This window comes from Narcine bancroftii, chromosome 4 (assembly GCF_036971445.1).
Source record: "Narcine bancroftii isolate sNarBan1 chromosome 4, sNarBan1.hap1, whole genome shotgun sequence".
Classification (NCBI taxonomy): Eukaryota; Metazoa; Chordata; class Chondrichthyes; order Torpediniformes; family Narcinidae; genus Narcine; species Narcine bancroftii.
The window spans coordinates 176,491,037-176,506,820 of record NC_091472.1 but is presented as its reverse complement, the minus strand read 5'-3'; the positions used below and the strand labels follow the sequence as shown (position 1 = coordinate 176,506,820).

General features: G+C 42.9%; 1 protein-coding gene across 7 annotated transcripts in view; it reads right to left on the bottom strand.

The window, feature by feature from the left end:
• Positions 1-15,784, bottom strand: part of taok3a (TAO kinase 3a) — a 119,203-nt gene that overhangs the window by 13,532 nt on the left and 89,887 nt on the right. For 6 of the 7 annotated variants that reach the window (XM_069933125.1, XM_069933126.1, XM_069933129.1 and 3 more), the window contains 2 exons: positions 14,637-14,774; positions 1,793-2,029 (listed from right to left, as the gene is read on the bottom strand). In XM_069933125.1, coding sequence (XP_069789226.1) covers positions 1,793-2,029; positions 14,637-14,774 — 375 coding nt within the window. The remainder of the gene's footprint in view (positions 1-1,792; positions 2,030-14,636; positions 14,775-15,784) is intronic. The other variant, XM_069933130.1, reaches the window with a different exon arrangement.

Here is a 15,784-nt window from a genome sequence, read left to right as displayed (position 1 = left end):
ACTTAGTACAACACATCCAAAGAAAGAGAAAATACATTTAAATTTTAAAATGACCATTTCGGCCCAGAGCCTGTGCCATACAATTACACCCAATTAACCTACACCCCAGAATGTTTCAAACAATGGGAGGAAACCGGAGCCTCCGGGGGAAACCCACGCAGACAAAAGAAGAAGGTACAAACTCCTTAAAGACAGCACGGGATTTGAACCATGGTCCAATCACTGCCACTGTAACCGCTATGCCAACCATGCCACCCCAATAGTAGCATAATAATTAAAAGATAGATCACTTTGAATACGGTTGAAAAATACGTAAAATATTATACTGCTGGATGCATATTTTTGATCTCAAAATAATGAGATCGATGGAAAGGCAAACTTAACAGAAAACTTCAGGAAGTTGAAAGAATATTAGTTAGCAAGTACTTTCAATAATTCCAATTAGTGAAGGGAAAAAGTATTCTTGAGAAATTTCTTGATCAGTAGGTTTCACACATGAGGAAGTCAAAAAGCCTTGCTGAAGCTAATTCTGGAGTACAAAGAGTGAGAAATTTGGAATAGAAGTCCAGAACAATGTCACCGATTAACAGTATGTGCAGAAAAGGCAATATTGTATGTGGGGGGAAAAAAATGCAACCAGGCAATTTATTTCAGTGCACATAGACTGGATTCAAATACCGTACTATTGCAGGGGGGAAAAAAATAATCGGTAATTTAACAATGAAAGGTTTTTAAAAAAATAAACAAGATACAGATTATACAAATCCCTTCAAAAGAATAACGTCAAAAATGCCAATTAAAGATTTTGACAGTAAATTTAAATAAAAAGGGTGCTACAATAAATGCCAGGTTAATGATTCAGATGTGGACCAAGCTGATTCCAAAACAACAGACTTATACAGTAATGGATTAATGCAAAATGTCCCAAGGCATTGCACGTGTATTTCAATTTTAAAAATGCTAGAAGCACTGAAATAAGCATCAGGACAAATGATCAAAATCTTGGTGAAAAATTCAGTTTTTAAGGAGAATCAGAAGAGGGACAGAATGTCAGAGCTCCAGGCCAAGACTGCCCTGAGCATGGAAGTGATCAACATTAGGGCTGTACAGTATTTAATAGGTGAAAATTTCTGCTCTTCCAAAACTCCAAGCTGGACAGTTTGACTCCCAAATCAGAGAAAGTTGAGGGATCCTAAGAATCAATTAAATTGAGGCAAATGTCAATGTGATGCTGCTGAGGGGCAGTTCAGTTGAAGAGGTCATGCACGGTGCAGGACAATTCTCTGGATGATAACAACAGAAGCAGAATGACAACCATGTTCAATGCAATTTTGAGGAATAACATATCATCATCTAAACAGCAAGCTGCAGCCTTCAGGAGTCTATTTCAAATTCCCCAACTTTAGCTAACTCACCCTTTCTGACTGCATCAGAACTGTCCATTTCTACCTGTCACCATTTTGGTTCAGTTCTTTTCTTTATTAGTTTAGTCTGGCCTGGAGCCTTGCTATCAGCAAAGAAGAAAAATCTACAACTTAACTGCTCATTTGTTCTCACTCCATCAAGATCTTCCCTTTATTCTATCCATCCCTTCATGCCACCTTTCCTACCACTCATAAACTTAATACTGGACTTTTCTCTTGAAACTAACCAGCAAAGTACTAAGATACATAACTTCGATCACCTACAGTTACCCAAATGTTTATTGATGTGATTACCTCCCTCCCTTCAAGGACATCGGCAACACGGACATCACGTTAAATTTTCACTGTAATACATTGATACATCTTACTTCCTTTTCCATAGAAATCTGTTGTTTTTTTGCCAGCTTCTCCAGTTCAATAGATGCATTGTTACAGTGGGTCTCTACTTCCTTCTCCAACCTTAGACGATGTTCGTCCATTTCAGCCTTCAACTTGTTCTCCAGAGCCATCAACTGTTTCTGGTGTTGTCTTCGCATCCGCTTGTAGCCCGACATCTGCTCACGTAATTCGTTTTCCTGTTCATGCTCATGGATCTGTCTTGTAACCTGGTTGGACAGATAAGGACGGAAAACTAAGATGACAATTACATCGACTTTAGTAAAACAAATAGGGATGGTAAAAAGGAACATTTCTCGTGAAGTTACATTATTTATCAGTTACTGAGCACGCACAATTAAGCCAAGTTATTTCCAGTTTTCTTATACAAACATACACATTTCTCTCTGATATCATCACTGTTCTCTATATGCAAGTCTTGTATGGATGAGTATTGACCTGCCGAGTTAGCAACAATTTGGGTCAAATCAATGTACGAAGCCACCACTTCGCCATTTGATATGGCTGCAGCCTTGAAGGGTCCTTTGTATTTGACATGACTGAATGTTGCACCCAGAAGGATGGTGAGAGCAATTAATTTTTGTTTGCTTTTTATTAACGAAGATCTTAGTAAAAGGAAATTGTGAAATAAAAGGTTATGGGTTGGTTGTTTGTCCTTGGCTCCCGAAGGTCAGTCTAAAGGCAACATGAGATTTTGCACGAACACCAACTCTTGAAATAAAAGGTGTTCATTGAGCTGAGCAAAAGTTGAAAAAAATTGCAGGTACAATATCAGCCACAAAACAGAATAAACCTAATAGAGAAAATTTATCGATCATCAGTGAAATATACAGAACATGTTGAATGAGTCACCCAATATTCTATTAATTGATGCATATTCTGGAGATATTCTACCTGACCTTGTGGCAGCCTTAATTAACCAAGGAGGACAAAGTGGCTGAATTCCAGTAATGCACTCTCACACTGATCATGGCATCTCAGAGCTTGGGTAAAACTGTTCAATGCAAATAATTGGAGAATGCTCCAAAAGCTGTAGTGTGGCGATACGCCATTAGGCAGGCAAACCGGCCCCGCTTATCACGCACGCGGCGGGGCAGCCGGACAAAATGGCGCCGTCAGGGGTTTCCTCCCAACCTCGGCACCGGGCTCAGAAGCCCGTGCTTGGCGACCAACGTGTCGCCCCGGTGACGTCGGGGCCCCCCAGCGCCAGGCTGGGAGTATAAGACCAGCCAGGCAGCCTGCAATAAATCAGTTTTTGCTCACTGAACTCAACCCGTCTGGTTGTGTGATCCTTCAGTTAGCAGTGTAGCCAGCGCTACAATTGGTGACCCCGACAGGTTCAAACGTCTTTGAACCCGACATGAACGACCCTTCGATCAATGCTATAGCCATCAAGCTTCCTGACTTCTGGGTTCAGGAGCTGGAGACCTGGTTCAGCCACACAGAGGCTCAGTTTCACCTCCGCCACATTTCATCGGATTTAACCAAGTTTTACTATGGGGTCACCGCCCTGTACCAGGTGACTGCCAAACAAGTGCTGCAACTTGTTCAGCACCCATTTGGGGAAGTTAAGTACAGGACCATCAAGCGGGTGCTCACCGGCTCCCTCAGCCTCTCCAGGCGCCAGTGTGCCGCTCGAATGCTGCGCCTCTACGCCTGGGGGACAGAACTCCAATCGAGTTGATGGACGAGATACTCGCGCTCATGGGCGATCACACCAACTGCCCACTCTTCAAGCGCATCTTTCTCGACCATGTGCCTGAAGACACCCGGCTGTTACTGTCCCAGGAGAGCTTCGTCGACCCTAGAAAGGTCGCTCAAAAGGCTCAGGAGCTATGGCTCGAATGATTCCCAGAGGGAAGACTTCCTCTAGCGCTACGGTGGAACACCCGGCCCCTGCAGGGACCTCAAAGAGAAGCAAGCCATCCACTTCAGGCCTCTGCTTCTTCCACCAGCACTGAGGAGCCAAGGCTTGGAAGTGTCGTCAGCCCTGCTTGTTCCAGGGAAATGAGCAGGCCGGCTGCTGATAATGGCTGCGGCGGTTGGCCAAGAACACAACCTTCTCTACCTGCACGATTCAGTCAGCGGCCGACGCTTCCTCATCGACACTGGGGCCCAGATCAGCGTCATCCTGGCCACAGCCATCGAATCCCGGAACCGGCCTTGAGGACCTCCCGCCCGTGCAGCCAATTCGACGGAGATCCAAACCTATGGTGACAAGTCTGAACACTTCCAGATCGGCCAGCGGAAGTTCTCATGGAGGTTCGCCGTTTCGTCCCTTCCAACTGCCATTCTGGATGTCGACTTCCTCCTCACCCACAGACTCCTGGTCAACATTCGAGGTAGGTGACTGGTAGATGCCCATACCTTCCAATCCATTTGACTCAATGCCTCCCGCACAGAGCAGCCGCAGATGGCCACAGTCAGCATGCCCAAGGACGAGTTTCAGCGTATGCTGGACAAGTTCCCGTCCTTTCCTCAAGTCGCAGTTCTCTGCCGCCTCACCACGCCACGGGGTGTTTCATTACATCCCCACCCAAGGACCGCCGACTCCCGCCGAATAAGCTCCCGATAGCGAAGGAAGAGTTCTCGCATCTGCAGGAGCTGGGGATTATTCGACGCTCCGACAGTCCTTGGGCCTCACCACTCCACCTGATCCCGAAAGCCTCCGGCGGCTGGCGCCCTTGCGGAGATTATCGACAGCTTAACGACGCGACAGTATCTGACCGTTACCTAGTCCCTCACATCCAGGACTTTACGGCCAACCTGCATGGTGTGAGGGTATTCTCCAAGGTTGACCTGGTGCGCGGGTATCACCAAATCCCGGTGCATCCCGAGGACATACCCAAAACGGCCATCATCACCTCCTTCGGCTTGTTCAAGTTCCTTCCTTGCCGTTTGGGCTCAAGGACGCCGTCCAGACCTTCCAGCGCCTTATGGACACAGTGGGCAGGGATTTGAATTTCGTATTCATTTACCTGGACAACATCCTTGTCACCAGCAGAGACTGGGCACAACACAAGTCTGTCCTGTGCACCCTCTTCTCCCGACTGGCCAACTTCGGCCTAACAATCAATCCGGCCAAGTGCCAGTTCGGGAAAGATTCCATGCAGTTCATGAGCCAAACCATCACGGCCAAAGGAGCTACACCTGCCGCTATGAAGGTCGCTGCAATCAGAGAGTTCCCACGCCTGGACAACCTCAAGGGGCTACAGGAGTTCGTGGGTATGGTGAATGTCTATAACCGCTTCATTCCGGGTGCTGCACGCATCATGCAGCCGCTCTTCGCCCTCATCGCGGCCAGAGACAAGACACTCGCCTGGACTCCAGAGGCCAGCAGGGCATTCGATGCCATGAAAGATGCCCTCGCGAAGGCTACCCTGCTCGTCCACCCACACACCGACCTGCATATGGCGCTCTCCGTCGATGCCTCTGCCACAGCCATCGGCACTGTCCTGGAGCAGCAGGTGAACAGACAGTGGAAACCACTGGCACTCTTTAGCCGACTTTTTCACCCGCCAGAGTGCAAGTATAGTGCTTTAGATCGTGAGTTGCTTGGTTTGTACCTGGCGGTGCATCATTTCCGCTATTTCTTGGAGGGGAGGCCTTTCACCATTTTTACCGACCACAAACCCCTCACTCAGGCGCTCGCTGTGGCAAGAGATCTCTGGTCAGTCCGCCAACAGCGTCACCTTTCCTTCATGTCAGAGTTCACCACCGACATTGGCACAAGGCGGGGAACGACAACATGATCACCGACGCACAATCACGTCCGGCCATTTGCGCGCTGACACCCGGCCTCGACTTCGACCAGCTCTCCCAGGTCCAGAAGTCCGACAAGGAGACGTGGGCCTTCAGGACTGCCATCACAGGCCTGCGGTTCCAGGACCTCCCGACTCCTCTCAGTGAGGGCACCGTCCTGTGCGATGTCTCCATGGGCACCCCGTGACCAGTGGCTCCCCAGCAGTGGCGCAAGCAAGTCTTCCACCACATCCATGACCTTGCCCACCCTTCCATCAGGTCCACGGTCCGAATGGTGGCAGAACGTTTCGTCTGGCATGGGCTTCAGAAGCAGATTGTGGACTGGGCCAGAACCTACACCCATTGCCAGCTTTCCAAGATACACAGGCACATCAGAGCACCCGTACAAGATTTTTAATACATCCGGGAATGGTTCAGCCACATACATGTGGACATCGTTGGACCCTTACCCGTTTCCTGAGGTAACCGTTACCTTTTCACAGTGGTAGACTGCACCACTCGTTGGCCCGAGGTGATCCCGATGCCGCCATGGACTCCTGCTCCCGAGCGCTTTTGAACGGTTGGGTTGCCCGGTTTGGCGTCCCAAACCACCTCACCAGTGATCGGGGTGCCCAATTCACCTCTGCGCTCTGGGCACTGCTTGCCAACAGGCTGGGGATTGAGCTACATCACAGGCCAATTGGCTAATCGAGCAATTGCACCGCTACCTTAAGTCAGCACTTATGGCCCACCTCTCTAGCCCCGACTGGGTGGACAAGCTGTCTTGGGTGCTCCTGGGCATCCACTCAACACCCAAAGAAGACCTACAGGTGTCATCAGCCGAGCTGGTTTACGGTGCACCGCTAGCCCTACCCGGTGAGTTCGTCAACCCCCAGCAGTCACCGCACGGTCTACTTCCCCTGCTTCCGGGTCCAGTTGGACTCCCACTGCCGCCCAGACACAGCACATGGGCTTCTTATGTCCCCAGCGAGCTGTACTCCGCAGAGTACGTTTTTATCAGGCAGGGCCCATCCACACCACCTCTACAAAGTCCATACGAAGGGCCGTACAAAGTCGTCCAGCGTTTAGGATCCACTTTCACACTGGACATCGGTGGTAAGAGGGAACTGTTTACGGTGGACAGGTTAAAGCCAGCCCACCGAGCCAGTAGTTGTGGCCCAACCCAAGAAGTGAGGCCACCTTGCAAAAAAGGACATTGGCGCCAGTTCTGGGGTGGGAGGGGGAAACTGTGTAGCGGTATGCCATCACGCACGCGGCGGGACAGCCAGCAAAAATGGTGCCATTGGGGGTTTCCTCCCGACCTCGGCACCAGGCTCAGAAGCCCGTGCTTGGCGACTCTCGTGACTCCCCGGTGACGTTGGGGCCCCCCAGCGCAGTTCTCAGCCAGGTTCGGGCTGGGAGTATAAGACCAGCCAGGCAGCCTGCAATAAATCAGTTTTTGCTCACTGAACTCAACCCGTCTGGTTGTGCGATCCTTCAGTTAGCAGTGTAGCAGCCGCTACAGTAATACCTTTAACAAACAAACAAAAAAAATTGGGTAGCTGCAAGTAAAACACACACAAAAAAAATCCCCAGAGTACTGTCGCAAACCCTTACAATTTCAGTTGTTTCATCTGTGACCTCCATCCTGAACCTACATCTGATGACTTACATTCATTAATGGCACCTCAGGGAAAGCATGACTGGGCAACATTCAAACTAGGCTCATAAATGCCCTAAAAAAAAATCCCAGACAACAACCTCCAATACAAGTAATTCTAACCACTTTTCCTCGATAATCCATGTGGATGTCACCAAATTTTCTATCAATGTGCCCTAGGAAAGAGGAAGACACTAAGCAAGGACATAACTGGATCAGCTACATGAGCAGAACACAGGCTGGCTATTGAGTAAAGGCCAATTCATTCTCCAAATCCCCAAAAATTCTCTAATCTATAAGAGAGTTGACAACAGTTCCAAGAACATCACAGAAACTCAACAATATCCAGAAAAAATCAACCCATTTAATTAGCATCTAATTTACCACTTAAACATTTACAGTATTTCAACGACTAGCATTTTATTGTTTTCATGTGCACAATAAAATTCAATGCGCTACATTGCCAAAATTTCTCAAACAGGATGCCCCAATGCTCCATTAGGATTAGGACAAACTTCATCCAGACTATGCTACAATCACAGATCTTTTATTATTGTTGTGTCAAACTCCTGGAATTACATACCTAACTGTACTAATGAACTTCTTGCCCAGGCTGGAACAGTTCAAGTGAACAGTTACAATACACCTCCTTCATGGCAATTAGCAACGTGCAATATGTGCCCTCCCAGTGAGGTCCTTCCTGTACAACCGGAACATCAACCTCAGCGCACGCTGTCCTCAGGGGAGACCAGCCCACCTCTTTGCCAAATGCAGATTCGCAAGGAGGGTGTGGAGATGAATGCAGGGGGCTCTGTCATGGTTCATCCCCAGCGACAGCGTGACAGAGGACTCACTGATTTACGGACTGTTCCTGGGAACCCACTCTGAGTCAGATGTCCAGAACTGCTGGAAGACCATCAACTTGGTAAAAGACGCCCTTTGGTCGGCCCAAAACCTGGTGGTCTTTCGCACACTAAGATGTCGGTCTAGGAATGCTGCCGCCTGGCACATTCCAGGCTGCAGAACCACATACTGAGGGATGGGTGGAGGAGCCAATGAGAGGAGCACTGTTTACAGCCCCACCTCCCCTCCCCCATTACTGGGGTCTGAGGGGCTGACACTGAGGGGAAGCTCATTAAACCAACAGAGAAAGTGGGGGTGGGGGAGAAGAGAAACAAGGTGCCACAGGGGTGGTGACCGAGTATTAAGGTAATAATGTGAAACATGGAAGGTACATCGATGAGATGACTGACAAAATGTAAAGTTTCTGAACAGCTTATCCTGTACTGTAAATAACTTGTTCAATATGAGATAACTGACATTAGGTAAAAGTTTGTAAATATCTTACTCAATAGGATTGAAATTATGAATGTAAAGTTTGGAACAGCTTTTGGTCTTGTATTCTACATAATTTATGGTGAATAAAATTTATTTTTGGGGAAAAAAATATGTACAGGCAATGCCAGCTTTGCTCACATCTCAACTAGTTAAAAAAAATGCAAATTGTTTATATTTTTAGGCTGCCATATTGTGAATTTGTTTCCACGCAAAAATAAAATCACTCAACATTATTCTACAATAAAATTGAAATTACTGGAAGTATTGAACATCTGGAGCAAGAAACCTCTCAGGTTAATGCTTTTCACTAAAATTCACAACAGATGAAAGGTCACTGACCATAGACAGAGCTGTTTACTCTCTGCACAGATGCCACTGAGCTGAGCACTTTCAACACCTTAGTATTTTGCTTTTTCAATGCGTGCTACAGCAAGTTTGAATGCAGTAGCAATAGAGGTTTGTCTTGTTACTGCAAGTTAAATATTGGGCAAATAAATGTGAATCCTGCATCACAGGCATTAAGCCACCTTGCAGCAACAGCCACTGACATTTGCCCAATCACGTGTTCCCAAAAGGACCACACTTGTATTTAAGAGAGTGTCTATCATGGTTACCCAAGATGCTTCTAAAGAGCTGTCATTATCATAACAATAAGCTGTCATTATCAAGGTATCCAATTTGCATGAAAGATTTCAATAATGACTATGTAAATTTTTTTTAAAAAGTATTGGTTGATGGATAAATAGTGGACATACAGCACGTTAACAGGCCTTTCCGGCCAACAAGCCTGCGCTGCCAAAATACACCAATCACCCTATAAATGCCATACATTTTTGAAGGGTAGGTGTAAACTGAAGCACCCAGAGGAAACCCATGCAGACATGGGGAGAACATACAAACTCCTTACAGAGAGCACCGGATTCGAACCCGGGTTGCTGATGTTGTAATAGCATTGCAATAACCCTAGGTTAACTGTGCCACCCTTGATTTAACAGTAGAGGCCTCTCATCCAAGAGAACACACCTGTGAAAGAGCAGGTCTGCCTCATTATTGCACTAGAGTGTTGTTAGTTTTGGCTTGTTAAAATGTCTAGGAAGGTCATTAAATTTGCATTCACCTGATTTTGATGTGATGTGTTGTTTCCCTGATACCTGGTTAAAGGACATCTCTAAATGTTGCAGAATATTCTGCAGGGATATGCCAGTTGCACATGACAGTATCAATTATCTATATTGTTTAGAAGGTAGTACGGAGGTCATCATTATACTTCCAGGAGAGGAAATTAAAAATAATTTAAAAAGTAATAATCCAAAGATTATTTCAAGACGGCAAGAGTCAAAAAAGGAAAGTCAGTGCAAGGCTAGAGACAAACTGAAGGAAGGATTAAGCCACTGGTTCTGTGGAAGGAGGCACCTTATAGCATAACTTAACCATTTTGGCAGACGCAGTGGGTAATGGAGCAGATCCAAATAACGTGCAAGAAAAAGGGATCTGATGATATACAAGCATAAACCTTTAAAGATGCAAGAATAAGTTGAAAGAACATTTATGGGATATTGTTTCATACAAAATGAGAGAAGGCATTCTGAACTTCTATAAAGTACTGGTTCTCCACAATCAGAATGTTGCACCAGTTCTGGTCACTAGACCTGAGGGAGCATGTGGAAAAACCCCTAATTGACATGGACAGTTTTGCCAGAATAGTATGAGGTACGAGGGCTTTTAGCCACAAGGTAGGTTGAAGATGCTGGGTTGTTCTTGATGGGAAGGAAGATGAGAAAACTTCTGAAGAGTACTAGATTATGACAGTTTTAGATGAGTAGAGAAAGTAAAATTACTGGTGGTCACAGATTGAAAGTTTTGGTGAAAGGTGCAAAGTGAGTACAAAAATAATTTTAAAAAATAAATACAGAAAATGGTAAATTGTGGGGAATTCACAACCTACAAGGGTGGCAGAAGTGAAAATGATCAATGATTTCAAAGACAAATTAGATTGACCTGAGAGAGAAAAAATGCAAACTAACAAGGAAGTACCAGGGAACAAAATTAACTAGATTATTCTACAGTTGGCAGAAGTTTGAAGGCCAAATGACCTCCTTCTGTGCCCATATTTCTACCACTATTTCCAACCCAGCCATGGCTGTTTAGTTATTTGTTCATCCTTTTTGAAGGACTACCTCACATACATTACTGCGTAGCAATTTAAAAGACTAATGATTTGCTTTAGAAAATAAAATGAAATATTATTCTTAGTCCATGGCTTGTGAAGACCAATATAAACTGTCATTCCCTATTGGTGCACAATAACCTTGCAAACCGCAGCAGTTCTAAATTGCAGTTAAAAATTAAAGAACATTCCTCATCCCTTGAGAAGAGACAAATTAATTAAATATGATCCCAATCAATGGAACACAAGTAATTTACTTCATGTGATTTTTGCATGTAGTTGTGAAAATCGCATTTCCAAAAAAGTCATACATTTCAAATTACTTTTGGCCAACAAGAAACAAAAACCCTATCAACATTTTCTCAATTCAAGATAAAATACTGTATATAAAGAATTTCAGGATTCAACCACACAACAGCACTCCTCACAACTTCAATTCAATATTCTTTCCCATTGACTGACGAAGTTACCTTTCATCGATAAAACATTTAAAATTTGTTTGGAGTGGATTTTGATATTTTCTTAAAACTACAGGTATATTCATGTATATAGATGAAGTCCAAACTCAGTAACATTTCCCACGACTCAGATTCATAGATTTCCATACAATGAGTGCTGAGTGATAATATTTTCAAACAGAAAACTTTTATGCAGGTCCGAAACTTTACAAATTAGTGTGGGGTTTTCATTTTGCTTAGAGAAAGAAAACAACCATTCTCCTACATGCTATATCATTAGTAACTGGACCTACATGAGAGCCAGCAACATTTAGCTCTGTAGTGTGTTCTTAGCCAAAAATACTTACCCAAATCAGAAAAATTGGGTACCTATGGTCTAGATTCATAATTAAATTTTAATAGCCCCCAATTAAATGTCACGGAGACATACATAGACTGTCCTATGCCATATTAATCAAAAGCAACTTTGAAAGCAACCTCGGAGAACTTCACTGCTCGACAATTCAAAACTTGGGGAGAATATAGTCAAGATTAGGAATTCTTTAAAATCACTAAACATTATGGACAAAAAAAATCACAATAATATTTGATATTTAATATACTTTTGATGAGGTGGTCAAACAAAGAGGATCGGGGGACTCAGGAGGACAGGAAACATCCATAGAGACAATCGGACAGTCAACATTTCAGGTTGGGACCCTTTTCTGAGAAGATGTGACGGGGAAATTGCAAGCATTAAAAGGGGAAGGGGAAAGAGGGCTGAGGAGGGGGCCCCAAGAAATAATAGGATTCTGGACAAATGAAGGTGGGCAAGGTGGAGTGGGAAATGGGTAGGGAGGAGAGGGCATATTGAGTGAAGTGAGAACTGGAAATGAGATAGCAAAATGGGATCAGGTGAAGGACAAATGAAAACAGTGGGAATTTGAAAAATACAATGTTCATACTGTTGGGTTATGGATTACCCAGACAGAATATGATGCACCATTATTCAAGTTTAGACTTGGCCTCATCCTGACAAAGGATGAAACAGAAGACTGAAAGGACATTGTGGGAAGGAGAAGAGGAATTAAAATTGTTGGAAACCAAGAGTTCCAGCTGGCATGCGAGGAGAGAACCCAGGTGCTTGACAAAATCAGCTGCCTAATCTGCGCTTGGTCTCTCAGATGCAGAGGAGGCCATTCTGAGAGCATAGACTACAGCAGACTTGGTTGGAGGAGGTGCATGCAAAACTTGAAAAGTCCGTTGATGTCCTTGGGAGGAGGCGAGTGAGGACGTGTAAATGTCAAGTCTTAAACCAACTAAGGTTGGGAGGTGGGATGGGGCGGGGGGCGTCACTGGGGAGACAAAACTAAAATAAAGGAAATATGACATTGTTTCTATTCAGATAATTCTGCAATCTATATTGGAAAAATGGTGTGCAATGCAAAGTTTTCATATTTGTAACAGAAAAATTAGAAGTAAATTGGTCAATAAAATTGTTGGACCAATTCTGTCCTGGTGCAAAAGGTTAAGCAAGCTCAGTAAGAAATCTTATTGTTCCATATTTGAAAATATTAACACATTCATGCACAGCTTTATAGTTACTCAAACTAATTTAACCAGTAGAAAAGCAAATGCAATGAAAAGCATAATTGGCAGACAACTTAAAGCCAACAGGAATATACCTTTTTTGTAAAAACTTAGTTATGTTGGGGAAAAAATAGGAAATTTACATGGGAAAAGTAGGAAAATCAAGGGAAAATCTTTCCTCATAGCCAAAAGAAGAAAATTAATTGCCTCAAAAAATTCATTTTTTAAGAGAAGGATAATGGGAGCAATTTGATTTTGTGATGGGTTCCTGCTCCACTTAACTTTTCGTCCAAGACTGCAGGGGTGGGGGGGGGGGGGGGGGGAGGAAAAATTCTGCAAAGCTCTAATTTAGCCATTCTCAATGGGAGCTTTTTGCACATTTAAAGGGGGTACAGACTGAGATCATAAGATGTTTTTTATGAAGTTAGAAGGAGAGAAGAACAGAAAAAAAACAACTAAACTTGACTGTTTCACAGGGAAGGGGGCCCATAAACTTTGAGCAGACTTCTAAGTAGGCCATAGCAAAAAAAAGGTTGAGAATGGCTGGTCTAATTCACCAGAAGAAATCTAGAATTTAGCAGAGTTGCTAAATAGCAGAGTTTTCAGTTGCTAACATCTATTGTGTGTATGACAACTTCTGATATTAGAGAGACCAATGACATCATGTCAAGACCATATCATTTCACATGCCTGATGGAACTATTTCAACCTGAAACTACTTGTGCACACACCAATCCTTTTTACACAATAATATATTCAAAAGTCATAATTCCATATCAAAATAACTTCAGCAGGGACATAAACAGTAAAACCCCTGGTATCTGGCAACTATGGGGATTGGTAGATACCAGATAAGTGAATTTTCTGGCTACTTGAGATTGTGCGTTGCATGAGTGGCAAACTAATGGCAAGGCTTGCCAATTTTAAACTTCCATATTTTTTAACCTATTTATTTTCTGCAATTTTTTTGTCGGTTGTTTGAGGCTGCCGGTTGCTTGAATTCGAGATAACAGATGTTTTACTGTATAAAGTGCAATGAAATATGCCTAAAATAACTTAAAACCGTTGAAGTCCCATTTAAAAAAAATTAAATCATCACATGAAACATTTTGTACACATTGAAATATCAGCCAGAAAACAATGTAATTATTGCATATCACCTTTTCATTTCAATAGACAGCTTCAAATGATAATATACATACAAAAAACAAGATGGCTTATTTTATGTAACAATATAGCTTGCTTCTCTGGATGAGTAAATTGATGCTTTTTGAATAAAGAGTGACAAGTTTCTTTGTTAAAAAAGTGATCTGAATCAATATGAATTTAGATTCGACTTATGACTGATTTCTACATGTTCTAAAATGCTGAAGTGAATATTATTTTAATTTGTATTTAATTATCTACTGCAATGGTATTTCACAATAATAACCTCCTCTGGTTCTAAATACTCAAGGAGTATCTCTTGAAAAGCATTTTTCAAGTTAAACATGGAACAGTAATTTAGACACATACAAAACGTGTGTTACACAATGCAAGACTGTATGCTTGCTTTGAGACTTTCATTTGAGAACCAGCCATCTCGGTGTTTCAACAGATTACCCATTGAAGATCAAATCTCTGCAACCATAAATCCTTTAAATAATTTTAAATGCTGAAGCTCTGCTCTATTTACTTGAATGCTTTAGAATGGTGAAATGAAGACAAAAGGATCACAAACCTTGTGCTAAATGGTTAATATATGGCAATTTACTTTCAATTAGTCACTGAGGAAAGAAATTATGCCTGGATTTAAAGGATTAAGATTATTAACTAGCATGAACGGTCACTGCAGAGAGAGAAAAAAAGGAACGTACAAAAATCTTTTGTTTGACGTTACTCACCAGAGATGCTGTTCTAATTGTAGCAAAATGCTCTCGATTCTTAAGAAGAGAAGCCCGACTGTGGAGAGACGGTGTAGGCCGCAGATCAGGCCGTGAGTCTTTCTGGCCTGCTTCATCCCTTATGAATACATGGTCCTGCTGAAATGGGATAAAACAAATCCGACGTCAAACTGTGTGCTTTCCCTGCTGGATATCTTTGTTGTACCTTTGCTTCTTTTGTGAGCACCATACGAAATGCATAGTTAGCTATACCAGTGACTGCAGCTGAACAGTGAGATGAATAACCAACACATTGCAGGAGAGAAGTCAGCTGATCAGTTGTGGGATGCTTCCTTAATCTCTGGCAGTCCTTCAGCAGTAAAAACCTTTGCATTACAAAGCTGCTTATTCAGACAAATATTTTTGTATACATTTATTCTTCTCATATTTCATTTTTTTGACATTTAAAGATCATCATAAAAATAAGCAATGTAAACATGATTAATTACACATCTGAGATTTGAAAATGGAAACATGTCACAAAAGAATTATAAAATCATGGCAGCACCTCAGGAATAATTTTTCAAGTAATTTCTTTTCAATTTTCAAATTTGCAAAGACAAATGTCCATAATGAGAAATACGATGACCTTAATTAAATCTTTATGCAATTCAAATGAATTAACTGGTCCATATACAAAAATTAGATTTAAAAAAAGTTTAATAATGCAAATAAACTCAACTACAAAATAATTTTAAACTGTACGCTTTCTGCTGCACCAAATCCAATAAGAACTTGAAATATAAAAACATTCATTGGAATGTTATTCACATTTTTTAAAGTGTCAAACATTCATTCAATAGCATATTGTATTTATGTTAAGGTGAAAATATATTTTAAACCTCAAAAACAAAGTCACATTTTCCATACATGCAACATGCTGAATCATTGATCACAAAAACTGGAGGGTGCAGTTAGAAAAGTTGACTCTACCATTCTACCCAATAGTTCACTGAGAGTATGCATAAGTGATGACAACGGAAGACAAATTATAGGCTTAAATGCCAGAAAATTGCACTAAAGACGGTTTTCTTGGATCACAACCCTACCCCCCACCCCCCCACCCCCACTATCTAGGCAGATATGTGCTTCAATCCTACACATCAATT